The sequence below is a fragment of the Eriocheir sinensis genome, chromosome 20, assembly GCF_024679095.1.
Source record: "Eriocheir sinensis breed Jianghai 21 chromosome 20, ASM2467909v1, whole genome shotgun sequence".
NCBI classification, from domain to species: Eukaryota; Metazoa; Arthropoda; class Malacostraca; order Decapoda; family Varunidae; genus Eriocheir; species Eriocheir sinensis.
This window is the reverse complement of record NC_066528.1, coordinates 339,071-365,958: the sequence shown is the minus strand read 5'-3', so window position 1 is coordinate 365,958 and position 26,888 is coordinate 339,071. Positions and strand designations below refer to the sequence as shown.

General features: G+C 45.8%; 1 protein-coding gene across 1 annotated transcript in view; it reads left to right on the top strand.

The window, feature by feature from the left end:
- The first annotated feature begins 421 nt into the window (after window positions 1–421).
- LOC127001089 (fat-like cadherin-related tumor suppressor homolog) overlaps window positions 422–26,888 on the top strand; it is a 76,142-nt gene continuing 49,675 nt past the window's right edge. The window contains exons 1-11 of the mRNA XM_050865265.1: window positions 422–526; window positions 2,908–3,112; window positions 4,848–5,059; window positions 13,216–13,296; window positions 15,692–15,847; window positions 17,090–17,300; window positions 19,153–19,292; window positions 20,868–21,121; window positions 21,237–21,381; window positions 23,861–23,960; window positions 25,855–26,273. Coding sequence (XP_050721222.1) covers window positions 15,719–15,847; window positions 17,090–17,300; window positions 19,153–19,292; window positions 20,868–21,121; window positions 21,237–21,381; window positions 23,861–23,960; window positions 25,855–26,273 — 1,398 coding nt within the window. The 5' untranslated portion in view covers window positions 422–526; window positions 2,908–3,112; window positions 4,848–5,059; window positions 13,216–13,296; window positions 15,692–15,718. The remainder of the gene's footprint in view (window positions 527–2,907; window positions 3,113–4,847; window positions 5,060–13,215; window positions 13,297–15,691; window positions 15,848–17,089; window positions 17,301–19,152; window positions 19,293–20,867; window positions 21,122–21,236; window positions 21,382–23,860; window positions 23,961–25,854; window positions 26,274–26,888) is intronic.

Genomic DNA, 26,888 nt, shown 5'->3' with positions numbered 1-26,888 from the left:
GATTAAACGTGCCACGCGCCCTGATAGTGTGCAATGAAACAAAATGAAATATATAAAATGTGTGAATGGGGGAAGGGGAGGTGTGTGTGTGTGAGGAGAGAGAGAGAGAGAGAGAGAGAGAGAGAGAGAGAGAGAGAGAGAGAGAGAGAGAGAGAGAGAGAGAGAGAGAGAGAGAGAGAGAGAGAGAGTGGAAGCTTACGTTCAACTCATTTCCTAATTATAAGTTTTTGGTAAAGAGCTAATTTCCAAACATGTCTTAGGCGCGTGTTTTCAACTAATACTTCCCTCTGTACCATGAACCTAAAAGAACACTTATTAAAACCCAGTTAGTTTCCTTTTTGGGCTCTAAAAATTGTAGATGTGAGTTGGGAGCGTCTGAGCATACCAAGCGTGGTCCCTAACATACAGTCTTGTTCCAGGCGTGGTGCGAACGGTGGTGGCGCTGGACAGGGAGGCGGCGCGCGGCTACTGGCTGTCCATCGTGGTGTCCGACGGGGGAGCGGCGCCCCTCACCGACACCTGCCATGTGAGTGACGCCCCCCGCTGTGTGTGTGTGTGTGTGTGTGTGTGTGTGTGTGTGTGTGTGTGTGTGTGTGTGTTGAGAGAGAGAGAGAGAGAGAGAGAGAGAGAGAGAGAGAGAGAGAGAGAGAGAGAGAGAGAGAGAGAGAGAGAGAGAGAGAGAGAGAGAGAGAGAGAGAGAGAGAGAGAGAGAGATTGTTTGTGTGGGTGCTTGTGGGTGTGGGTGTGGGTGTGTGTGTGTGTGTGTGTGTGTGTGTGTGTGTGTATGTGAGAGAGAGAGAGAGATTTACGTAGAAAATCAGACCACACAGACCCCATGGTCCAGACTTGGTGGTCTGTCCTTAAACCTAAGTGATTTTACATTAATCAGAAGACTCCAAAACGTTGCATTTCTACTCTAGTTGATATTAAGTTGAAGGAAGTGACGGTCGAGCTTATTTTGAAGGAGTCAATCGTGTTACACTGGACCACTGACGGTGGAAGCTTATTCCATTCTCGCACTACAACGTTGGTGAAGAAAATTTGGTGCAGTCTGAATTTACTTGTCTACATCTGAGTTTTACGCCATTGTTCCTCGTGCGCAAAGTGTCATCGATCATAAACAATGTTGATCTGTCTACATTCGTGAAACCATTAAGTATTTTAAAACATTCGATCAGTTTTCCTCGGAGGCGACGTTTCTCAAGAGAACATGTTAAGGGTAGAAAGCCTTTCTTCGTAGGATTTGTTGCGCAAGGAAGGGATCATTTTCGTTGCCCGACGCTGAACACCTTCTAATTTAGCAATATCCTTTGCATGGTGGGGAGACCAAAACTGTACCGCATATTCCAAGTGGGGTCTGACTAAACTGTTGTAGAGCGGGAGTATTACATCTTTATTCTTGAATACAAAGTTTCTTTTAATGAAGCCCAACATTCTGTTCGCTTTATTTGCTGCATCGATGCATTGCTGTGAGAATTTGAGGTTTGACGCGATTTTGACCCCCAAGTCTTTGACGCATTGAACGCTTTTGAGTTTAACGCCGCGCATTTCGTATTCGAACTTCTTATTCCTCGTTCCAATTTGAAGGACCTGGCACTTGTCTACGTTAAAGGGCATCTCCCATCTATCCGACCAAGCTGAAATTTTGTGCAAATCCTCTTGGAGGCTTTGCCTGTCTTCGTCAGTGAGACCCGAGTTGCCAATCTTTGTGTCGTCTGCAAATTTACTAATGCGGTTATTGAGTCCAACATCCACGTCGTTGATGTAAATAATGAAGAGCACTGGGCCAAGGACCGAGCCCTGAGGGACGCCACTAGTGACAGGCGCCCACTCTGAGTTAAATCCGTCAATCACTACTCTTTGTTGTCTGTTGCTCAACCAATTCGCGATCCATTGGTTTACTTGACCGTCAATACCAGAGAGAGAGAGAGAGAGAGAGAAAAAAAAAATTGCTTGTGTGTGTGTGTGTGTGTGTGTGTGTCTAGGACGTCTTCACATTTTTGGCATTGCTTCTTATCAAAATTATCAGTAATGTCATTCAATAATTACGTTTTTCTATCAGCCCATTACACTAATATTGCTCACTATAATATGCATGTGATTATTAACCTTGAGGATCAGCGGTCTTTCTATAGTCAATCAACCGAGTCCTGGTCTGGTTAACTGAGTTGGAATTCCTATAAACCACAGCCGGTATAAAAAATATCTCTGACGACTCTTAATGAACATGGGGACTCAGGACTTAGATATCCGTGCCGCTGCCGACCCTGCCTTGTGGAGAGCGGCGGGTCAGCCTGGCCGTCGAGTGATGCCTGTGCACCGCGGCAGAATGGTGGAAATGATAGGCACGCTGCATAACCCTTTTGAACCTGGCCTGATAAAGGGGGACCCATTCAACCGGCTCCCATAGTTGAATCGAAGGGAAGAGGATGGAGGGGTGAAGTCAGCTGGATGTGCGGCTTTCTTCGCCTCTCTCCCCTCAACGTTCTCAGCCTCTAGGGGACAGGAAGCGTTTAGACTGCCCTTGGGTTATCCTATGTAGAAAAAGTTAGTCTCTATCTTGATTATCACCCTCTAGGGGACAGGAACCTTTAATTAAGAAAACTATAGTCAGTTTCACGAGAGCTGGCGGGCCAAGTCCTTCAGGAGTGACTCGCGGACGTGGCATCATCGCTTGGGTGACGGTCTCTTGCGTCGCTCATTGGCTGTTGTTTACTAGATCCAACCTGCCGTGACACAGCCTACTATCTCTCGCTCTCTGCTACCTCTTTACATCAGTACAGTCACCCAAGCAATGATACCATGTCCGCGAGTCCACCCCTGAAGGATTAAACTCGCCAGCTCCCGTGGAACCTTTTTTTTATAGTTCCTTTTAACCATCCAATATTTTAACCAATCCTCCTTCAGGTCTTTGTTGAAGTCGAGGACGTGAACGACCACATCCCCCAGACGGAGGAGCCCGCCTACCACACCTACGTGGCCGAGAACCTGCCGCCAGATACCTCCGTCATAGCGCTGCGGGCCTCGGACGGTGACCTGGCGCCCTCCAACATCTCCTTCGCCATCACCAAAGGGAACCAGCTGGCTCGCTTCAAGATACACCCGCAGACAGGTAAGGAAGGGGGAACTTGTTTATTCTTCTTTACATCCGAGGAAGCAAATGTCAAAGGGCAAACAAAAACAAAAACAGGGGAAGAAAAGGTCCACACAATTCCTCCTAACAGAAATGCGATTGAGAATTCCTAAGGATTATTGAAAGGGGTTTGAAGAGGTGTCTCTCTCGAAAGTGTGTGTGTGTGTGTGTGTGTGTGTGTGTGTGTGTGTGTGTGTGTGTGTGTGTTCCAGTAGTCGTTCCGGAAGTGAAATAAATAATGACTCGAATTGTGTTATAACCGTCAACTAATTATCTCTCAGAGCGTCGAGTCATCACAGTAATTACCTCTCATACAGTAATAATAATGCTTTTATTTTATAGTAGAGCTTGGATTCCCACAAACCTGCCGTGATAATGTCAGTAAATGAGTAAGTTTTTTACCTCACTCTTACTAACATTCACAGCGAGAAAAAAACTTCAAAACTTCAAAGGGATTCATAATTACCGCGGCATTCTCTTTGTTAGCAAGGCTAGTATGTGCTACGCGGTGTGTGCTGGGAAACAAAAACCCACACGTGTATTATGAAAAGAGCCACGAATTGTAGTGTTGCTTCTCACGCCGCTCTGAATAATGTCAAACAGATATAAATATTACCGCGGCATCTCTTTGTAAACAAGGCAAATATGTGATGCGTGGTGTGTGCTGGGAAACAAAAACCCACACGCGTATTATGAAAAGAGCCACGAATTGTAGTGTTGCTTCTTACGCCGCTCTGAATAATGTCAAACAGATCTAAATATTACCGCGGCATCCCATTGTAAACAAGGCTAATATGTGATACGTGGTGTGCGCTGGGAAACAAAACATTACAACCGTATTTAAAAAGAGACACCAATTGTATTATTATAAAAAGAACCACGAATTGTATTACTGCATCTCACGCCGCTCTGAATAACGTCGAACAAATCTAAATACATATACGATAAGACTCTTGTTTGTGATTGTCTGTGAATGGCGGAAAACAAAACACTACAACCGTATTTAAAAAGAGACACGAATTGTAATATTGCATCACACGCCGCTCTGAATAACGTCAAAAAGATATAAATATATATACGATAAGTCTGTCTTGTTGGTGCGTGGCGGGAAACAAAACATTACAACCGTATTTAAAAAGAGACAGGAATTGTAGTATTGCCTCACTGGCCGCTCTGAATAACGTCAAAAAGATCTAAGTAAATATATTCGATAAGTCTGTCTTGTTGGCGCGTGGCGGGAAACAAAATCCTGCAAGCGTATTATGAAAAGAGGCAACGAATTGTAGTATTGCCTCACTGGCCGCTCTGAATAACGTCAAAAAGATATAAATATATATTCGATAAGTCTGTCTTGTTGGCGCGTGGCGGGAAACAAAAACCTACACGCGTATTATGGAAAGAGACTCGCTTTGTATTGTTGCATCTCACGCCGCTCTGAATAATCCCAAATATTACCGCAGCTTCTCTGTATAAATAAGGCTAATATGTGCTACGTGGTGTTTGCTGGGAAACTAAACATTACAACCGTATTTAAAAAGACAGGAATTGTAGTATTACATCACACGCCGCTCTGAATAATGACAAAAAGATCTAAATATGTATACGATAAGTCAGTCTTGTAAGCTTATGAGGTTTTCACACACACACACACACACACACACACACGATAACTTGCCCCCCTCGCCTTCCCCTTCACTAACACCCGTTCCCCCAGGCGCCCTCACAACCCTGGTGCCGCTGGACAGGGAGGAGCAGGCGGACTACGAGCTCTGGGTGCGGGTGAGCGACGGCCAGCTGTCCTCCGTCACCCCGGTCTTCATCACCGTGAGCGACGTCAACGACAACCCGCCCGAGTTCCTGGAGCCGCTTTACCGCGTCACCGTCCCCGCCCGCAGCAAGACCAAGAAACGGGAGGCGCTCTTCAGGGTAAGTGGCCCCCTGCTTGAAGGCTTGCACGCTCATTCTTTTGTCATAATCAGTCTCTCACCGCCGACTTTGAGAGTTTAAAAGGGAATATGGGGAAGTGTTTAGGGTCCGGAGGCTTACACTTTCATTACAAACAGTCGGGAATTTAAAAGTGAATGTGGAGAAGTATTTAGACCCGCATTCTTACACTCTCTCTTCTCTCATCTCAGACAGTCTCTTACGTCATATTTGGGTGTTTAAAAGTGAATGTCGGAAGGTATTTAGAGCCCGCATTCTTACACTCTTTTCTCTCATCTCAAACAGTCTCTTACGTCATCTTTGGGTGTTTAAAAGTGAATGTGGGGAAGTATTTAGAGCCCGCATTCTTACACTCTTTTCTCTCATCTCAAACAGTCTCTTACGTCATCTTTGGGTGTTTAAAAGTGAATGTGGAGAAGTATTTAAAGCCCGCATTCTTGTACTCTCTCTTCTCTCATCTCAAACAGTGTCTTACGTCATCTTTGGTAGTTTAAAAGTGAATGTGGGGAGGCATTTACGGCCCAGAAGGCTCAGGTCCATATTATCAAACTCCTCGAAGCCTTAGTACATCAATTTAAAAAGGCTCTCGCAGAAGTTGTCGGGGTTCCCATGGGTGGTTTCTTGACCCTAGCGGTAGTTTCGTAATGCTTCCGCGCCATGAACGGGAAAAGCGCTCATGACAGCCCGATGTATCTTCTCTGCGACCTTAAAGAATAGTCGTAACAAGAACCCGAAGCGTTGGATGATACGAGTCTAACACCCTTTTCATCACAGTCTTGCCGCTGTCTTTGGGAGTTATAAAGTGAATGTGGGGAAGTATTTAGGGCCCGGAAAGCTTAGGACCATATTTTTAACCCGTCCGCTGCGGATTTGGCTTTCACTGGTAGCCTGGTAACTTATATTCCCAAGTCTTTCTCTGCCTCTGTGGTGGATAGTGGAGTGTTTCCCATGTGGTATTGGTATGCTGGATATCCCCTCCCAAGGCGCAGGACTTTATATTTTTCTTCATTGAATTGTAGCAGACAATTTTTGCTCCCTTCATGTTGCTTGGTGATGTCTTCTTGTAGGAAATCCGCAGTCAAGGAATTAAACGTGTCGGGCTCCCATTACGACTATTTCCCAAGGCCACGGGGAAGATTAACCAGGTTTTCATTGGTGTAAATTGAAAGTATATAGGGGCCAGAAAGCTCAGGACCATATTTTTAAACGTCTCAGGCTCCCATTACGACTATTTCCCAACCCCACGGGGTAGATTAACTGGGCTTTCATTGGTGTATATTAGAAGTATATAGGGCCCAGAAAGCTCAGGTCCATATTATTAAACGTATCGGGCTCCCATTACGACTACTTCCCAAGGCCACGGGGAAGATTAACCGGGTTTTCATGGGTGTTTTTCCCGTTCAAGTTGCAGAAGTCGTGTAAAACTATCACCAGCATCACAAAACAGTCCATGGAAACCCAGCAAACAACTTCCACAAAAGGCTTTTCAAACAGGCGAGGTGAGGCGTTGAAACCTTTAAGAACATAGGCTAAAGAAACATCCGGGCTCAGGGGGACAGAGGAGGAACACGAGAGGGTTATCAAACAGGCGAAGAGAGGCGCCGATACGTTTAAGAATACGGGCTAAAGAAACATCTGGGCTCAGGGGGACAGAGGAGGCACACGAGAGGGTTATCAAAGGCCAGGCAAGGGAGGCCCACTCTTGAAGCTCTCCTCGCTGGCTTAATGTGTCTGTGGGATGACTAGACTTACCGACTGTACCTCAAACCTGTACTCACTCCGCCCTACACAGCCTCAAGGGACCTGGCTGGTGTGAGAGAGAGAGAGAGAGAGAGAGAGAGAGAGAGAGAGAGAGAGAGAGAGAGAGAGAGAGAGAGAGAGAGAGAGAGAGAGAGAGAGAGAGAGAGAGAGAGAGAGAGAGAGAGAGAGAGAGAGAGAGAGAGAGAGAGAGAGAGAGAGAGAGAGAGAGAGAGAGAAAGAGAGAGAGAAACTACTGCATCCGTACTACCTCGCGAGTTCATTTTCCTCTTTCAATGTATTTAGAAAAGTGAGTGTATTACGGAGGGTGAAATATTAATGGTGAGTGACGGGAGCGTTGAATATAAAGTGGATCGAGGCCCAGAGTGTGTTAGACGGAAACTGTTGATAGGGTTTTACATGAGGAACCGACCCTACCCTTCCTTCCAGCCTCCCTCCTCCTCATCTCCCTTACATCAAACCACTCTCAAACTGCAGCACTGAATGAGAATAATATCCGTTTGAATACAGGTTTGGGATTTAGCATACAGGTTATATATGCTTGATTTTGTTTTAATACTTGAATTATTTTAATATATTACGTCATTTTTTGAGGATTTGTCTGCAGTACTGAATGAGAATTTTATCCGTTTGAATTCAGGTTTGAGATGTAGCATACAGGTTATATATGCTTGATTTTGTTTTAATACTTGACTTCTTTTAATATATTACGTCATTTTTTGAGGATTTATCTACAGCCTTCCATCTCCCTCTCTCTCCCTCTCTCTCTACTCTCCCTTCCCTTCCCTTCCTTTCCCTCTCCCTTCCCTTCCCTTCTATTCCTATCTGAGTCAAGACAGTGGTATGTATAGTGGTCCCCCGAAAAACACGGAGAATGTTGGATCTGTTCTGAGTCGGCGTAATCCATGACACTAATAAGTTTGTTGTAATCTTCATAGTTACGAAAACGTATTATTTGTATTCTCATAAAGGCTTACATGTAGGTGAAGTGTTCCTTTCGCATTTTCAAGTATTGCAAATGTATTTTCTTGTTGAGAGTAAGAGAGAGAGAGAGAGAGAGAGAGAGAGAGAGAGAGAGAGAGAGAGAGAGAGAGAGAGAGAGAGAGAGAGAGAGAGAGAGAGAGAGAGAGAGAGAGAGAGAGAGAGAGAGAGAGAGAGAGAGAGAGAGAGATATAGATTTATATACATAGAAAATCAGACCACACAGACCCCATGGTCCAGACTTTTTTTTTTTTTTTTTTTTTACGTCGTTGCCTGTTGCGCCGGTAGGCATCTTCCTGGTGGGGCCTGATGGTCGGCCCAAGGCTTCTTCCAGGTTGGGCCTGATGGTCGGCCCAGCCCATTCTGGCGCAGGCGAGTGTTTATAGTGACGCCATCTTGCACTGGCTCATGCTGCCCCCCGGAACTCGTTCTAGATTCGCTTGGACGGCTTCCTCTCGAGTCCGGGTTGATGGGTGGTCTTCAGGACAGCATGTGGGTAGTTTTAAGCCACTCGGCGGTGACTGAAAAATCCGAGTGGTAGCGTAGGGATTCGAACCCGCGTCGTCCATCACGCGGTGAATGTGGGTCCAGTACGCTACCAGTTCGGCCACCGCCTTGGTGGTCTGTCCTTAAACCTAAGTGATTTTACATTAATCAGAAGACTCCAAAACGTTGCATTTCTACTCTAGTTGATATTAATATTGAGAGAGAGAGAGAGAGAGAGAGAGAGAGAGAGAGAGAGAGAGAGAGAGAGAGAGAGAGAGAGAGAGAGAGAGAGAGAGAGAGAGAGAGAGAGAGAGAGAGAGAGAGAGAGAGAGAGAGAGAGAGAGAGAGAGAGAGATATAGATGTAATGAAATTATTGAAGTAAGAAGACTGCACCATTTTCTAGTCGAGAGAGAGAGAGAGAGAGAGAGAGAGAGAGAGAGAGAGAGAGAGAGAGAGAGAGAGAGAGAGAGAGAGAGAGAGAGAGAGAGAGAGAGAGAGAGAGAGAGAGAGAGAGAGAGAGAGAGGAATATAAATGTAAAGAAATTATTGAAGTAAGAAAACTGCACCATTTTCTTGTCGAGAGAGAGAGAGAGAGAGAGAGAGAGAGAGAGAGAGAGAGAGAGAGAGAGAGAGAGAGAGAGAGAGAGAGAGAGAGAGAGAGAGAGAGAGAGAGAGAGAGAGAGAGAGAGAGAGAGAGAGAGAAAACTGCACCATTTTCTTGGAGAGAGAGAGAGAGAGAGAGAGAGAGAGAGAGAGAGAGAGAGAGAGAGAGAGAGAGAGAGAGAGAGAGAGAGAGAGAGAGAGAGAGAGAGAGAGAGAGAGAGAGAGGAATATAAATGTAAAGAAATGATTAAAGTAAGAAGACTGCACTAACGTCATTTCACCTCACATCACCTCACCTCACATCATCTCTCTTCCCTCCCTTCCCTTCCCCTGCCTTCATCTTACCTCTCTTCTCTTCCCTTCATCTTCCCTCTTTTCCCTTCCTCTCCTTTCCCCCCCCTTCTCCTCCCTTCACCTCATCTCATCTCCCCTTCCTCTCCCTTCCCTTCCCTTCCCCTCCCTACATCTTACCTCTCTTCTCTTCCCTTCATCTTCCCTCTTTTCCCTTCCTCTCCCCTCCCCTCCCTTCACCCTCCCTCCCTTCTCCTCATCTCCTTTCCTCTCTCCTCCCCCTCCCTCCCTCCCTTCACCTCCTCCTCCCTCCTCCCTCCCCCCACTTCACCTTATGTCAATGAATAGCTCACCAGTGCCGCCAGCTCAGTGCGGGAGAAGAAACCTGTGCACTGGAAACAATGAAAACCTAACGCTATCAATTACTGAGACAACACGAAGATCACAATATTAGTCTCCGGCGTTGATCTTCCTACAAATCATTCAGTTGTTATACCCACGTCCCTGTCATGTACCGAGAATTGTCATCACAAGAGAGAATGGCTGGAGGTGACAGTGGAATTAAGTTATGAATAGCAGAAGAATACATGTAGATTTTTTTACGTTGAAGTATGCTCGTTTGATAAGTCTGGCATCCATTGCTCTACTGCTGTCCAGGAATGAAATAGATAACGAATATATTTTAAACTGAAATGGAAGTAATATAATTCTTTAAGGTAAAATGATACAAGTAAACAGTCTTTTGCGTGAAATAAGATTGATTGCCTACAGAATATTAAGAAATCCCTCAGAGTGTAAAGAAAATGACCGGAGAATATGGAAAAGCTGTTAGTAATTTGTTATCCGCCTCCGTGGTCTAGTATACGCCTCAGAGTATAGAGGAAATGACCGGAGAATATGGAAAATATGTTAGTTATTTGTTATCCGCCTCCGAGGTTTTGTATACGCCTCAGAGTATAAAGAAAATGACCGGAGAATATGGAAGAGCTGTTAGTAATTTGTTATCCGCCTCCGTGGTCTAGTATACGCCTCAGAGTATAAAGAAAATGACCGGAGAATATGGAAGAGCTGTTAGTAATTTGTTAGAAAAAGAAAAGAAAAAGAAAGATAGATAAAAAATTAATAAAAACGTCTAACCACACCACAGAAAGAGTGAGTACATCGGAGAGTCATCTTGTGGGGCATTTTGCTATAATTCGTCCACGCTGTCTCACTACTCAAAGAACGGCGGCGGGGGACAATTGTTGCACCGCCAAGGCGTGAACTAATTGTGAGCAGAGTGGCACGAGAGGAGACTTAATTACAGGAGAGAGTGGCGTGAGGGGAAGGAAGGGTAGGGGGAGGGAAATGAGAGGAAATGAGGTGAGGTGAATGGAGGTGAGTTGAGGGGAAGGGAAGGGAAGGGAAAGGAGGGGGAGGGAAAGGGGAAAGGAAGGGAGGGGAAGTGAAGTGAGGTGAGGTGATGTGAAGGGAAAGCATTGGATGTGAGATGAAGGGAGGGGAAGGAAGATGAGGGGAAGGGAAGGGAAATAAGGGGAGATGAGATGAGGTGAAGAATGGGAAGGGAAGGGAAGGTGAAGGGAAGTGAGGGGAGGGGAAAAGAAGGTGAAGGGTAGGGAAGGGAAAGGAAGGTGAAGGGAAGTGAGGTGAGGTGAGGTGAGGTGAAAGGAAAGGAAGGGTAGTGAAATGAAGGGAGGGGAGGGAAGGGAAGGAAGGGAAAGGAAGGAAAGTGAGGTGAGGGGAGGAGAGGGGAAGTGAAGGGAAGGGAAACGAAGGTGAAGGGAAGTGAGGGGAGGGGAGGGGAAGGGAAGGGAAGGGAAGCGAAGGGAAAGGAAGGTGAAGGGAAGTGAGGGAGGGAGGGAAGGAAAGGAGGGTGAAGGGAAGTGAGGGGAAGGGAGGAGAGGGGGAGGAAGGTGAAGGGAAGTGAGGGGAGGGGAGGGGAAGGGAAGGGAAGGGAAGGGAAAGGAAGGTGAAGGGAAGTGAGGGGAGGGGAAGGAAAAGGAAGGTGAAGGGAAGGAAGGTGAAGGGAAGTGAGGGGAGGGGAGGGGAAGGGAAAGGAAGGTGAAGGGAAGTGAGGGGAGGGGAGGAGAGGGGAAGGAAGGTGAAGGGAAGGGAGGTGAGATGACGTCAGCGGAAGCGATGTGGAATTATGATAAATGGAAATGATGAGAAAATAAATGAAATAAAGTGAACTATGTAATCGAGTAGATCAGCAAGTAAGGGTTATACGAGGGCTGTTCTTACGGTCACGGCAATAATCATTTTTTATTGATTGATTGATTTTTATTTGTTTTTGTTTTGCTTACCATGAGTGTTCTGTTACAACCTTAATTAAAGCTTAAGTACTATATTATCATTTCATCCTCTTTATTACACACTTTGCTAAGCTCTAGTAAGCCAGCCCCTCGCCATGCATAGCACTAACATAATAAATAACTATAATGATAATGAAAATAATAATAATAATAATAATAATAATAATAATAATAATAATAATAATAATAATAATAATAATAATAATAATAATAATGATAATAATAATGATAATGATAATAGGGCGGGTATAAATCTTCTTCACTTCACGCTTATTCATAACCCAATAATAATAATAATAATAATAATAATAATAATAATAATAATAATAATAATAATAATAATAATTGCCTATGCTATTTGAGAGCACACCATTATTAACAAACATACTAATATCACCTATGATAATAATAATAATAATAATAATAATAATAATAATAATAATAATAATAATAATAATAATAATAATAATAATAATAATAATAATAATAATAATTGTCTATGCTATTTGAGGGCACACCATTATTAACAAACATACTAATATCACCTATAATAATAATAATAATAATAATAATAATAATAATAATAATTGTCTATGCTATTTGAGGGCACACCATTATTAACAAACATACTAATATCACCTATAATAATAATAATAATAATAATAATAATAATAATAATAATAATAATAATAATAATAATAATAATAATGACGATGATTACTATTGTTAAGTGTGTGTGTGTGTGTGTGTGTGTGTGTGTGTGTGTGTGTGTGTGTGTGTGTGTGTGTGTTTCTTCCAGACATGTTCAGGGTAATGGCCGCCGCTGTTCACATCAAAATCTTGTCTTAATGAAGTGTCATTGTCTGCCGCTGACACACAAAGGCCCTTCATTTTTAGGCTTAAGTAAAGGTTCATTCAGCCTTGCCTCTAGATTAAGTAAACTATAAGCTTCGTCTTAATGTGTGAACTAAGAATACCTTTAAGTACATACACACATTAGCTTTAATACTTTGGGGAGTGTAGAACGACAGCTTTTGCATCAGGAAAGTATTTAAAAGGAACTGGTTTGAAGGGAACTTTTCAAAACAGTGGGTAGAGTTGCCTTGTCAAAGTACTGCGTGGTGAGGGCATTGCTTGGGGTGTTAGAATGGAGCTTTTCAAAACAGTATAGGCACATGAGTAGGGTTGCCTTTTCCAAGTTTTGCGTGGTAAGGGCATTGCTTGGGGTGTTAGAATGGAGCCTTGCAAAACAGTAAAGACACGTGGGTAGGGTTGCCTATTCCAAATACTGCATGGTGAGGGCATTGCTTAGGGTGACAGAATGGAACCTTTCAAAGCAGTATAGACACATGGGTAGAGTTGCCTTTTCCAAGTACTGCGTGGTGAGGGCATTGCTCGGAGTGTAAGTGGTGAGGGCATTTCTTGGGGTGTAAGTAGTAGGGGCATTGCTCGGGGTGTAAGTCTTGAGTATAACACTTGTTGGCCACACTGTCCATGTCCCTATCTGGCTGAGGTGTGTAACTGTTCCTGATGACATGTCCTTAATCTCGGCACCTGGTGTTGTGCCGCACTGCTTCCCCTACCACACCACACCTTGGTCAGACCACCTCCGTTAGCTTGTCCGCCTTCTGTAAATACACCTTTGCTTCCCTGTCCTCGGCGCTGTGAATGTGGTGGTGATGGTGGTGTGGGTGGTGGTGCAGCCCGAGCCAGAGGACGCGTGGGGGGACTGGGTCACTTTCTCGCCCTCACAGATCACCGTCCACGACGACGCCTTGTTCAGGGTAAGGAGGGCACGCGCGACACGGGAACCTGTGAGGTGGTTTCCGTGTGCACGCTCAGCATGGGAGGCATCGCTACCTTTGTGCTACTCACGTACTTGACTGTAAAGAGACAATGATTTACGTATTTGCAAGCCCGTTATAACTAGCCGCTGCAGCGTGGTGAGGTGGCCGGAGTCTGCCAGCCGCGCTCCTCCACGCTGCACGCACCGCATCGCAAGTGTAAAGTCTGCAGTGATGTGATTGGCACAGTTACACAGTTTTTAGTGGCTTCGTATTTCACCATTGGCTTAAGTACTTTCACTGATTGGTTAAGTCATTTTACGTTTCATCAGTATTTTCAGTTGCCATGTCTGACTAGCCTGGCCCGGCGACCAAACTGACAACAGCCTCAAAGCGATGAGCCGGGTTTTGACCTGTCGTGGAGGCGGAGCGTCTCAGCGAGTCGTGTTTGCCTCGCCCAGTGCCCAAAACAATGTACCACCCAGCCGTCAACATAACCCAAAGATGCAGAAACCCATTTACAGGCGCCTCAAGAGTGTATAGTCCTCGCCGTACGAGGACCGTCACGCAACTTCCTCACGCCACATCGGACAAGTCTTGAGTATCGTGTGGCCAGGCATGAACGCCTAACTGACATACAAGGCTCCACGCTATCCTTTACCGTATTGTCGGCCCAGGGGTGTAGAAACTCAGTCACCAGGTGGACATGAGCCTCAAGAGTGCACAGCCCGTGCGACTCAAGGACCATCACACAGATTCCTTGCCCCACATCGGACGTTTAAGTGTCTTGTGGCCAGGCATGCACAACAAAAATAAAAGGCTCCATGCGAACCTGTGCCTCATTGTCGGGCCTGAGCCTCCGAGGAAAGACGCAATGCTGAGACATGTTTATGCTTCCCTGATATATATACTTAACAGGGACACATAATATATCTGCTTTCATATTTATATCAGCGCAGGACTCACCAGCTGGAAGTCAACTTTCCTGACGGTCGCCTCTTTTTCGTGCTCTTAGTCTTTGTTGTCCAGCGACACACCCAACAAGAGTAAGCGAGGTTTATTGTTGCTAAATATCGACTTTGTTGTGGCCAATGAGTGCCTTGATATCTGCTGGACTTCCTGTAACTTCAACGTTTGTTATTAGATATATATGAGAAATATGATAAACTCCTAATGATCAGTACACCAACGTCACTACAATCACACGTTTTCTCTCGGTAACGGAAGCGGTAAAGGCTGAATAATCGTTCCCAGTCATAAACGGTTAGTCTGCTTTTGCTGAGCGACCCTGTATAACGACGGGCTAATAAAACTGACGAAGAACTAGAAGAAGAAGGTCTGCGGGTGTTCATCAACATATAGACCGCTTTACTAACCTATCACAGCCACCTTTAGTACTAATAATGGTTATATAGACGAGTGGCCGCGCTGTCATAGCCCCTTTTGGTACTAATAATGGTATAGAGCGGCCGCGTTGCCTCTCCCTCCGCGGGGCGCACCACACCGGCGGCGGCAGAGGACCCGTGTCAGTGTCATCGTCAGCATGGCTCGGCTCCCTGTGGTGTCACGTCAGCGCATGCAGGCGGTGCACGCGTCGAATTGCAAGTGTGTCTAGATGTACTTTTGTTTATCTTTTATGATTTGGTTCCGTGTCTCCGTCACTGGCGGTGTTCAGAGGGCATGTTGAACCCCCCTTGTGACTGTTTTGTTTCATAGCAGGACACGGGGCTGGTGTTCTCTGGGACGGACGCCTCCTGATGTCTTAGAGGGCGCTGTGCCCTTGACATTATGTGCTGCACGCATTTTTATGATACATATGTTCTGTTGTCTTAGCCCGGGAACACGAGCCACGGAGCAGGACACACGCACGCCCCTGGAGGCCGTCTGTGCATGTGCGGGGCGTTGTCGTTCGTGGCTCAGTGTTTCGTTCATCCTTCTGTTCTGTGTAGCCTTAGGAAGTGTGCATGGTGACAGTATCTTGTGGATGTTCGTACTGCAGTAGACGTAATGACTTCGTTTTCTGGAATGTGTATGTTAGCATTAACTCAATAACGTCACGAACATGTTTATCTGTAAGTCATTTCAAACTCCACTCACTAAACCTCTCTCTGGGAAAGGAGACTAAAATTTTGTCATCACATAAAACCTAATCACTTCTTAAACATACTTGGGGTGTTGATCCTATATCTGCATGTTTTTGACGTCCATACAAAGCCGTAACATATTTTCCATTGACTTAAATGATCACCAATACTCGAGTAACGTTCCCTTATAACACGTTGGTTGTGTACTACGGTAATGCGAGCAGACGGAGCATTACCTTCACGGGCCTTGTAGCTACGTGGACCATCCTGCTCGGTGCCGCCTCTCAGTACCTTTCCCTATTCCTCTGAAGGTGTTCGCCAGAGATGCGGACGTCGGCATGAACGGTGACCTGGACTACAGCATCAGGACCGGCAAGGGCAAGAAGGGCCGCTTCAAGATCCACCCGAAGACTGGCCAAGTGTACAGCAACAAGGCCTTTCCCCCGAGCAAGACCTTCGATTTGATGGTGAGTGCAAACATACCTCAAAATATTCGTGTAAAATGCGATCCCATGTTAAGATCGCTCCCCCTTACCCGGGCTATGGTAATTATAATACGGTGAGACATTAGTTCAGTCTCCCTATGAAAGTCTTGTGCCTCAAACTAAGTCCCATATTCTCCAACATTTCGAGGCTTCGGTCTGTAGTACTACGCTTCCGCCTCTCACATCAGTTATTTCCAAAGGCCGAAAAGGAGGTTCATCGGGTTCTAATGACTGTTCTGTTAGTTTCATGGTGCAGAAGAAGGGTCAGACTACCACCAGGGTCATAAAACTACCCCTAGAAATGCCCAAAACTCCCCCTACGAAAGCCTAGTCAAATATACGTGCTTGGAATGTTGAAGAAAATGGCCTTTAAACACCTACATTTGATAAGGATATTTTGTAGAGGTTGTTGTAGGCATTTCCACGGATAGTTTCATGAGCCTAGTGATGGTTTGACAAGGCTTCTGCACCATGAACGTGAAGTCAACTCATTAAAACTCAATTAGTCTCCTTTTTTGGCCCCTGGAAATATTTGCGAGAGCAGAAATCGCCCCAACACTCCTCCTCCTCCTCCTCCTCCCCCTCAGACCCTGGAAATAGTTGTTGTGAGAGCTGAAATCGGCCTAACACCTCCTCTTCCTCCTCCTCCTCCTCCCCCTCAGTTTTTGTAAATACTTGTTGTGAGAGCTGAAATAGCCTGAGCATACGAACGGGTATTTTCTTACCTCGCTAACGTCTCCCCTTCCTCCTCCTCCCCCTCAAATTCAGTAAATACTTCTTGTGAGAGCTGAAATTGCCCTAACACCTCCTCTTCCTTTTCCTCCTCCTCCCTGGAAATACTTGTTACGAGAGCTGAAATCGCTTAAGAATACGAACGTGAACTTGCTTACCTCCCTAACGTCTCCCCTTCCTCCTCCTCCCCCTCAGATTCTGTAAATACTTCTTGTGAGAGCTGAAATTGTCTGAGAATACGAACGGGTACTTGCTTGCCTCCCTAACGTCTCCCCTTCCTCCTCCTCCCCCTCAGATTCTGTAAATACTTCTTGTGAGAGCTGAAATTGTCTGAGAATACGAACGTGAACTTGCTTACCTCCCTAACGTCTCCCCTTCCTCCTCCTCCCCCTCAGATTCTGTAAATACTTCTTGTGAGAGCTGAAATTGTCTGAGAATACGAACGGCTACTTGCTTGCCTCGCTAACACCTCCCCTTCCTCCTCCCTCTCAGATCCAGGTGAAGGACAACGGGGCGCCGCAGCTGACGGCCACCACGCGGGTCCTCCTGCGTGTGGTGGACGTGCCCGAAGCGTCTCCCAACCCGCCGGTGCTGCAGCCGCCGCCCCCCGCCCACGTGATGGAGACGGACGCGCCGGGCCACCTGGTGTCCTTCATCAACGCTCAGGACCCGGATAACGACACCTTGTGGTACTACATCACAGGTGAGGGACGCGCGGAGGCACCTGTTGATTTGTTTCACGCATAATCGTCGCTTTTATTGGATATTTCAGTTCAGTTTTGGATTGAATCAGTAATTTAGGGGTAAAATGATACTTAAAAAGAGTTATTTCTTGGTTTTGTTTTGCTCGCTCTGTTTCCTTTAATAACGTGTTTTGTAGCCTACCAGTCAAAGTAACTGTTTTTGACGCGACAGAATGGCAAACTCAGTCTTTTCTTCTGTTTTTTTATGAATCTGTATTTTGGGGAGAAAATAACACCTATAAAGAGTTAGTGACGTTGATTTCTAAGATGATCTGTTTTGCTCACTTTACTCTCTCTTCGATAACGTGTTTTCTAATGGTCAGAGTAACTGTTTTTACGCCACAGAATGGCTGCCTCAGTCAAGTGTTGGGCACATCAGTAACTCGGAGAAAAATAATACCTGGGATTTGTTTTGCTGCCTCATTTCCTCTGCTGACGTGTGTTTTCTCGTTGGCAGAGTAACTTTTTTTTTACGCTACAGAATGGCCACCTGTCAAGTGTTTAGATGAATCAGTAACTTTTGGGGAAGAATAACACCCAGGATATATTGTGCTCGCCTCATTTCCTTTCCTAACGTGTTTTCTAGTGGTCAAAATAACTGTTTATACGCTACAGAATGGCTACCCCAGTCAAGTTATGGGTATATCAGTAACTGGGGGAAAAAATAATACCTGAGATCTGTTTTGCTCGCTTGATTTACTTTGCTAACGTGTGTTTCCTCGTTGGCAGAGTAACTTTTTTTTACGCTACAGAATGGCCACCTGTCAAGTGTTTAGTTGAATCAGTAACTTCTGGGGAAGAATAATACCCAGGATATATTGTGCTCGTCTCATTTCCTTTCCTAACGTGTTTTCTAGTGGTCAAAATAACTGTTTATACGCTACAGAATGGCTACCCCAGTCAAGTTATGGGTATATTAGTAACTGGGGGAAAAAATAATACCTAGGATATGTTTTGCTCGCTTCAGTTTCTTTCCTAACGTGTGTTTTATCGTGATCAGAGTAACTTCTTTTAATTACGCTACAGAATGGCTACCTGTCTAATGCTTAGCTGTATCAGTAAGGGAAGAATGATAACCAGGATATGTTTTGCTCGCCTCATTTCCTTTCCTAACGTGTTTTCTAGTGGTCAAAATAACTGTTTTTACGCTACAGAATGGCTACCTCAGTCACGTTATGGGTATATCAGCAACTGGGGGAAAAAATAATACCTGGGATATGTTTTGCTCGCTTGATTTCCTATGCTAACTGTGCCGATATGAAGGCCAGACTCTCCAACGGGTCACCTGTACAGCAAGAACAACGTGTGTTTTCTCGTTGACAGAGTAACTTTTTTTTTTTTTTTTTTACGCTACCGAATGGCCACCTGTCAAGTGTTTAGTTGTATCAGTAAGTTTTGGGGAAAAGTGATACCTGGGATATGTTTTGCTCGCCTCATTTCCTATCCTAACGTGTTTTCTAGTGGTCAAAATAACTGTTTTTACGCTACAGAATAGGTACCTCAGGCAAGTTTTGGGTATATCAGTAACTGGGGAAAAAACAATACCCAGGATTTATTTCGCCCGCCTCATTTCCTTTGGTAACGTGTGTTTTCTCGTTGGCAGAGTAGCTTTTTTTTACGTTACAGAATGGCCACCTGTCAAGTGTTTAGTTATATCAGTAACTTTTGGGAAGAGTGATACCTGGGATATGTTTTGCTTGCTTTGTTTCCTTTGCTAACTATTTCACCTCCAGTAGTAAAAGATTCACTTGACATCAATACGTTTCTCTATCCTCGAAACATCCTTCACTACCGTATCTTTCTCGTGGTCAGAGGGCGACGAGAGCGGGAGGTTCAGCATGGGCGTGGACTCTGGCCTGGTGAGCCTGGCCCGCCGCCTGGACCACGAGGAGCAGCACCACTACGCCCTCACCGTCACGGCCACAGACGGCGTCCACACCGCCGCCACCAAGGTCAGTGTGCGAGAGAGAGAGAGAGAGAGAGAGAGAGAGAGAGAGAGAGAGAGAGAGAGAGAGAGAGATGAAACTATGTAATAAGAGATAGAATAGAAAGACACGTAAATAGAGAGAGAGAGAGAGAGAGAGAGAGAGAGAGATGTGTTTATATTTCTGAGCATCGTTTTTTTTTCTTACATGATCTCTCTCTCTCTCTCTCAATAAGATACTCTCTAACTGTTAACTCTTGCCCCACCGTGTTGTATTCCATTGTTCCAGCGTCGGTCTTTATTGCACAGAGCACACACACAACCTGACTCACTCCCGCCCGTAAACTTTTATTTTTATGCTGTCAAAATTTTACTCTTATGATGTCATCGGCCATGAGCTGAATGCAGTGCGCCCCCTCTCTTCTCTCTCTCTCTCTCTCTCTGTGTGTGTGTGTGTGTGTGTGTGTTTCCCCCGGCGCAGTATAACAAAGTGAATTTAAAGTATAATATTTTTCATGGCAGCTAATATTGTTTGTAAATTGTTAAGGCTCTTTGTGACATATGCAAATTCGGGGCGGCAGTTGCTCTTTTGTTTTCCGAAAGCGACACAAAGGGAATATGCGCTGCCCAGCCTGCGGTGAACTGCGATTAACGACGAAATGCGGAGTTTTTACCTTATGAATTAACCTCCTCCAAAATTAGTGCTGATGGACACCTTCAACATTTCGGCGACCACGTAGGCTACATATATTTGAGTACACTTTCGTAGGAGTTGTGGGCATTTCCAGAAGTACTTTTATGATCATGGTGGCAGTTTAGCCCTTCTTCTTCACCATGGAACTAAGAAAACACTCATTAGAACCAGATGACTCCTTTTCGGCCTTTGGAAATTATTAATGTGAGAGGTGGAAGCGTCTGAGAACACCGACCGACCCTAACTACAAGTGGGAGGCAGCAAACGGCTCGGTGATAACTTGAATCGGTATTAGTGTGCTTTACGACGCAGCGGCCCGGCCCGCGCTCCCCTCGCTCATCGGTAAACACACTACTCACCAGCGAGATATATCGCTCCGTGGGGAGAACACCGCGCCCGCCCGCCCATGACTTGGAGGGCATAATCGCGAGCCATAAAGGTAAAATATCACAAGACCTTCAAGATCGCAACGGAATGGATGCTAACCCAGCCCGTAGTGATGTAGAAAAAGTGACGATTCTCCGTAGATTTCTTCATATTATCCCTCGGGTGGACTATTTGAGGGGATTGGTAGTATGGAAGAGTTTCATGTTATCAGACGCTCATCAGCCGCCTGTCAGATGTGCCGAAAAAGGTGCGGATGTTCAAGATTAGGGGCCTCTCTCTCTCTCTCTCTCTCTCTCTCCATTTTATTTATTTTTTTGCTTTTTTATTCTTTATTTTCTTTAGTTCTCATTTTCATTTTCTTATTTATCTCTTTCTATATCTATCTATCTGTCTGTCTATCTATTTATCTATCTATTTTCAACGCTCAATCTCCCGGCCTTTCCACACAACACAGCCTTCCCGTCAGCTGCCCGTCATCTCCCCCTTGGCTTACGTAACCACTTGGTGCCTCCCTCGCCGCAGCTCGTGGTGGAGGTGATGGACGCCAATGATCACCGGCCTGTGTTCAGCGCCAGGACCTACGGGGGTGCCGTGAGCGAGGACGTGGCGCCGGGGTCCACCGTGGTCACCCTGCAATGCCGAGACAGGGACCAGTCACCCACGGCGTCCTCCTCCGTCTACTTCACGCTGCACCACGCCCAGGCCTTGGCGTCCCAGGGCCTCTTCACCGTGGACTCCTTCACCGGGGACCTCATCGTGGCCGAGCCCCTGGACAGGTCAGGCGAGCTGCTGGCGTGTTAAGCTGCATGAAACAAAAATGAATAGTCTTGCCATGAGTGTATTGGGTGCAAATATTAACATGTGATAACCTTAAGGCTCATCTCCCCGCAGGGAGGTGTCCAGCGTCCACGAGCTGACCGTGAGCTGCAGGGACCGCGGCAGACAGGAGAACGCAGACTTTGCCCGCGTGGCCGTGACGGTGGAGGACGCCAACGACCACGAGCCCGTCTTCCTGGAACCCGTGATCATCGCCAAGGTGAGCACACTGTTGCTGCGGCGGCCCACCAGTATATGACCTGTGAATTATCTGCCGAGTTGAGGAATAGCTTTCGTTGAGTATCAGAGAGGCAGTTAATTCAGTCAAAGCAACTACAGCACTATTACACACAGAAAACGTTTATAAAGGCGATTCATATCTAATCCAGAGAAAAAAGCTTATACATGACGAACGTTCCAAGATAATATTTGTACGGTGGAACAATCTTATGAACTAAAGCCAATTGTAGTTGGTGTATGAGCAGCCTCGTCCCGGCGCGTGCATCACCGTGCCGTGGGGCGCGGGTCCATAAACAGCAGTTGTCAATAGTCGTTTTTCACCTCCCGCCCAAATAACACAAGTCCAGCAAACAGAGGCCGCTCCAGGGGATATGTCATTGCTCTCCCATCGGAACGAACCCTCCAAATTTACGACGCTCCTTTAGACGAGCACCGAACAGTAATCAGAGTAGTGTGTGTGTGTGTGTGTGTGTGAGAGAGAGAGAGAGAGAGAGAGAGAGAGAGAGAGAGAGAGAGAGAGAGAGAGAGAGAGAGAGATTTACATAAATAGATTTACATAGAAAATCAGACCACACAGACCTCATGGTCCAGAGTAAGTGGTGGTCTGTCCTTAAACCTAAGTGAGAGAGAGAGAGAGAGAGAGAGAGAGAGAGAGAGAGAGAGAGAGAGAGAGAGAGAGAGATACTAAATACATAGATATCAACACCTTATCTACCATCCACCGACTACCAGACCAATGAAAAAATCTACCCCACCTTTTTCTGCGTCATAACAACAAGTCACTATCCCGGCGGCTTAAATCATGGAAGACCGCGGAAAACAAATCAGGCTTTAACCCCGCAAAGTTCGGCGGCGGGGAAAGGCGAGTTGTAACGCCGCTTAACTCCCTTGTAAACTTCACGAGCAGGTGCTAAAAAGGGACGAGGCGAGAGGCGGCCTTAAACAGCGGGGCGGCCTGAGAGGAGTAGCCATAAAGTTAGGAGCACCGTAAGAATATCCATAAAAGTAGCGGCGGAAGACAGAGGAGCAGCAGGGTGAGGAGGAGGAGAGATCAAAGGCAGGAGCTGTAACCGGGAGCTTGAGACGAGGCTAAAAGGGTTGTGAGATGCAGCCCCGACGCCCTGCACGTGTGAGGTGAATTACAGACATTGGAAAAGCCACAGATCGTTGGAGTGTGGTCTGACTTTACTGTTCGATGCAAGCTTGTCTTTTAATGTACCTGAAATGAGATGAATTACAGCCATTTGAAAATTCACAGATCGTTGGAGTGGGGTCTGGTTTTACTGTTTGATACAAGTTTGTCTTTAATTGTACCTGAAATGAGATGAATTACAGGCAGTTGAAAAGCCACAGATCGTTGGAGTGTGGTCTGGCTTTACTGTTTGATGCAAGCTTGTCTTTTAATGTACCTGAAATGAGATGAATTACAGACATTTCAAAAGCCACAGGTCGTTGAAGTGTGGTCTGGCTTTACTGTCTGATGTAAACTTGTCTTTTAATGTACCTGAAATGAGATGAATTACAGCCATTGGAAAAGTCACAGGTCGTTGGAATGTGGTCTGGCTTTACTGTTTGATGCAAGCTTGTCTACGAGGCCGCTCCATAAAGGTGTGAATGAGACTTTTTTGAGGGGTGAAGGAGGAGAGGAAAAGAGGAGGAGGAGGAGGAGGAAGAGGAGGCACGTGAGAGAGTTAGTGACTTTAAAGTAATGTAAGTTTTCTGAGCGATTAACTTAGTGTAAATTATTTAGTACGTGATGAAAATACTTAAGAGCTATTTATTATTATTATTATTATTATTATTATTATTATTATTATTATTATTATTATCATTATTATTATTATTATTGTTGTTGTTGTTTTCACTGGTAGTAGTAGTAGTAGTAGTAGTAGTAGTAGTAGTAGTAGTAGTAGTAGTAGTAGTAGCAGTAGTAACAGTAGTAGTAGTAGTAGTAGTAGTAGTAGTAGTAGTTAATTGTTGTTGTTGTTGTTCTTATTATTATTTTTATTATTATTATTATTATTATTATTATTATTATTATTATTATTATTATTATTGTTATTATTATTATTATTATTATTATTATTATTATTATTATTATTATTATTATTATTATTTTAGTAATAGTAGGGGTGATTGTAGTAGTAGCAGTAGTGGTAGCAGGAGCAGTAGTAGTAGTAGTAGTAGTTGTAGTAGTAGTAGTAGTAGTAGTAGTAGTTGTTGTAGTAGTAGTAGTTGTTGTAGTAGTAGTAGTAGTAGTAGTAGTAGTAGAAGAAGTAGTAGTAGTAGCATTAGTGGTAGCATTAGTAGAAGTAGTAGTAGTAACAGTAGTAATAGTAGTGGTAGTAATAGTAGTAGTAGTAGTAGTAGTAGTAGTAGTAGTAGTAGTAGCAGCTTATTCACCTAACACACCAACCCCTCGCCTCTGTCCCTCACCGGTCCCCGCATCCTTCCCCCAGGTGAGCGTCGGGGCCGCGGCGGGCACGGCGGTGGTGCGGGTGATGGCGCTGGACCACGACAAGGGCGACAACGGCAGGATATCCTACTCCATCTTCGAGGGTGAGTGTTCCGGGGACTGAGAGGCGTTCATTCTAACCCTTAAGTACAGAAAACCGGCGAGATCGTACCTTTGGGCGTTCCTCTGGGCGTTCATTCTAACCCTTAAGTACAGAACAACGGCAGGATATTGTACCGGTGGGCGTTCTTCAGGGCGTTCACTCTAACCCTTAAGTACAGAACAACGGCAGGATATTGTACCGGTGGCCGTTCCTCAGGGCGTTCATTATAACCCTAAAGTACAGAACAACGGCAGGATATTGTACCGGTGGCCGTTCCTTAGGGCGTTCATTATAACCCTTAAATACAGAACAACAGCAGGATATAGTACCGGTGGGCGTTCCTCAGGGCGTTCATTATAACCCTTAAGTACAGAACAACGGCAGGATATTGTACCGGTGGCCGTTCCTCAGGGCGTTCACTCTAACCCTTAAGTACAGAACAACGGCAGGATATTGTAGTACCGGTGGCCGTTCCTCAGGGCGTTCATTATAACCCTTAAGTACAGAACAACGGTAGGATATTGTACCGGTGGCCGTTCCTCAGGGCGTTCATTATAACCCTTAAGTACAGAACAACGGTAGGATATTGTACCGGTGGCCGTTCCTCAGGGCGTTCATTATAACCCTTAAATACAGAACAACAGCAGGATATAGTACCGGTGGGCGTTCCTCAGGGCGTTCATTCTAACCCATGATCACAAAACAACGGCAGAATATTGTATCGGTGGGCGTTCCTCAGGGCGTTCATTCTTACCCATGATCACAAAACAACGGCAGGATATTGTATCGGTGGGCGTTCCTCGGGGCGTTCATTCTAACCCTTAAGTACCGGTGGGCGTTCCTCAGGGCGTTCATTCTTACCCATGATCACAAAACAACGGCAGGATATAGTATCGGTGGGCGTTCCTCGGGGCGTTCATTTTAACCCTTAAGTACCGGTGGGCGTTCCTCAGGGCGTTCATTCTTACCCATGATCACAAAACAGCGGCAGGATATCGTACTCCATCCCCGAGGGTGACCAACAAAAGGAAGGCTATTATTTTACGTATTCATAGTGTTCTGCGAGTTGAGAATGATCTTTTTTACGTTACATTAGAAAAACTGAGAATATCGACCCCAAGGAATTTGTTTCGTGTCACTATTCTTGGAGATACGAATTGAAAGAGTTGAATGTCCAGCAGTGAGGGTTGGTAACTGTGTGCACCTGACGTCACGGGGGAGAAGCTGAGAAGGTTGAGAGAAGGTCAGTCTGCTTGTGGCCGTGAAGAGGGAGAGTACGCGTGTGGTATCTCGCTTTTTGGAGGTCACTATGGATTTGCGTGTGGTAAAGGGCCCAGCAATCGCTTCAGGAGGGACGGTACATTAATTATGGATTCCCTCGTAGGCCTGAAGTTAGATGGAATAGAAATGACGGGTACTTATTGGATAACTCGCGGATGTGTCAGGCAAGTGATGCTTCGTTTTAAGTTTTTTTTTTCCTCCATCTAAATTGTATGTGATTCAGTTCATAGGCGGTGAGAGTAGGAATTAGACTTACAGTAATAGGCTGTCTGCAGTGTCGGCTTAGAATAATGTGCTGGGCACGTACGAGTAGGTTGTGGCAGACCAAAGCTTCGCTGGGAATGAGCACCGCGGTAACGAGCCACCTTGCCTGTTACGTTGTTGTTCTTTTGAGCTGTTCCGCTTTGTGTCGCTTCTTAGCTCCTCCTCAATACTTCTTTACACTTGGATACGTACACGTATGTACAGTGTGCCCAAAAGTTTTGCACACCTTGTGAGCGACAGATTACCAAATGAGTGAAGACATGATGAGGTAGATACTGCTAACTGTAAATGATGTGTGTTCGTTTGTTTCCCTGCACTAAGGGTTATTCGTTGCTTTTCCCTGTCCCCAGGTAATGCTGGAGGAATCTTCAGCATTGACACTGCCCTCGGCGTGATCAGCCTCACCCGAACCCTGGCCGAGGCCCAGCCCCCGGAGTACCTGCTGCTGGTGCGGGCCACGGACCACGCCGCGCAGGCCCGCGCCGCCTCGGTGCCAGTGCGGGTCATGGTGACCGCCTCGCAGAGCTCGCCGCCCTCGTGGCAGGGCAATAAGCCGCGCGTGGAGGAGGTCGGGGAGTGGGTGGCGGTGGGCACGGCCCTGGCGCGCGTCACGGCGTCCTCACCGTCGGCGCTCCACTACACGCTGACGGGCGGGAATGAGAACGGTGCCTTCGTCATCAGCCCCGCCTCGGGGGTGGTCAGCGTGGCCACGTCCCTGGACTACGAGACCACAGCCTGGTACAACCTGACCATAACGGCCACCAACCTGGTGAGTACTTGCCCGCCTAGTACATGAGGAAAGCATTCAAATATTCTTCACTGGTAGGATATGCTTTTCAGGGGAGAAATCACAGGGGTAAATCTTGGGAATAGCGGCTCCTAGCGGGTGCGCGTTTAGGGCACGGTGTGGTGGTAATTACAACATTTCTAGCACGTACGACGGGGTTTTGACAAGCGGACAGGCGTGTTTGTCACAAGGGTGTATTTTTCCCCGCGGGCTCTTCCCTTTCTTCACCCCGGAGCTCGCAGTCTCATCGCCCATCGACTTGAAAGAAATCGTGAGACCAGCGTGGAAAAATACACCCTTGTGACATAAACACGCCTGTCCGCTTGTCAAAACCCCGTCGTACGTGCTAGAAATGTTGTAATTACCACCACACCGTGCCCTAAACGTGCACCCGCTAGGAGCCGCTATTCCCAAGATTTACCATCAAGCCATTACAGTAACAGATGCAAAAAATTTTCATGGTCTGTGAATGTAGAATATCTACTCTAGGGAAACTTGATTTCGCTTTTCACCAGTGATGTCAATATTATCTGGTGCATTCCTGCCACCACTCATAAACACGGCCGCCGCTTCAGACAAGTGTGTTCGAACACTGGT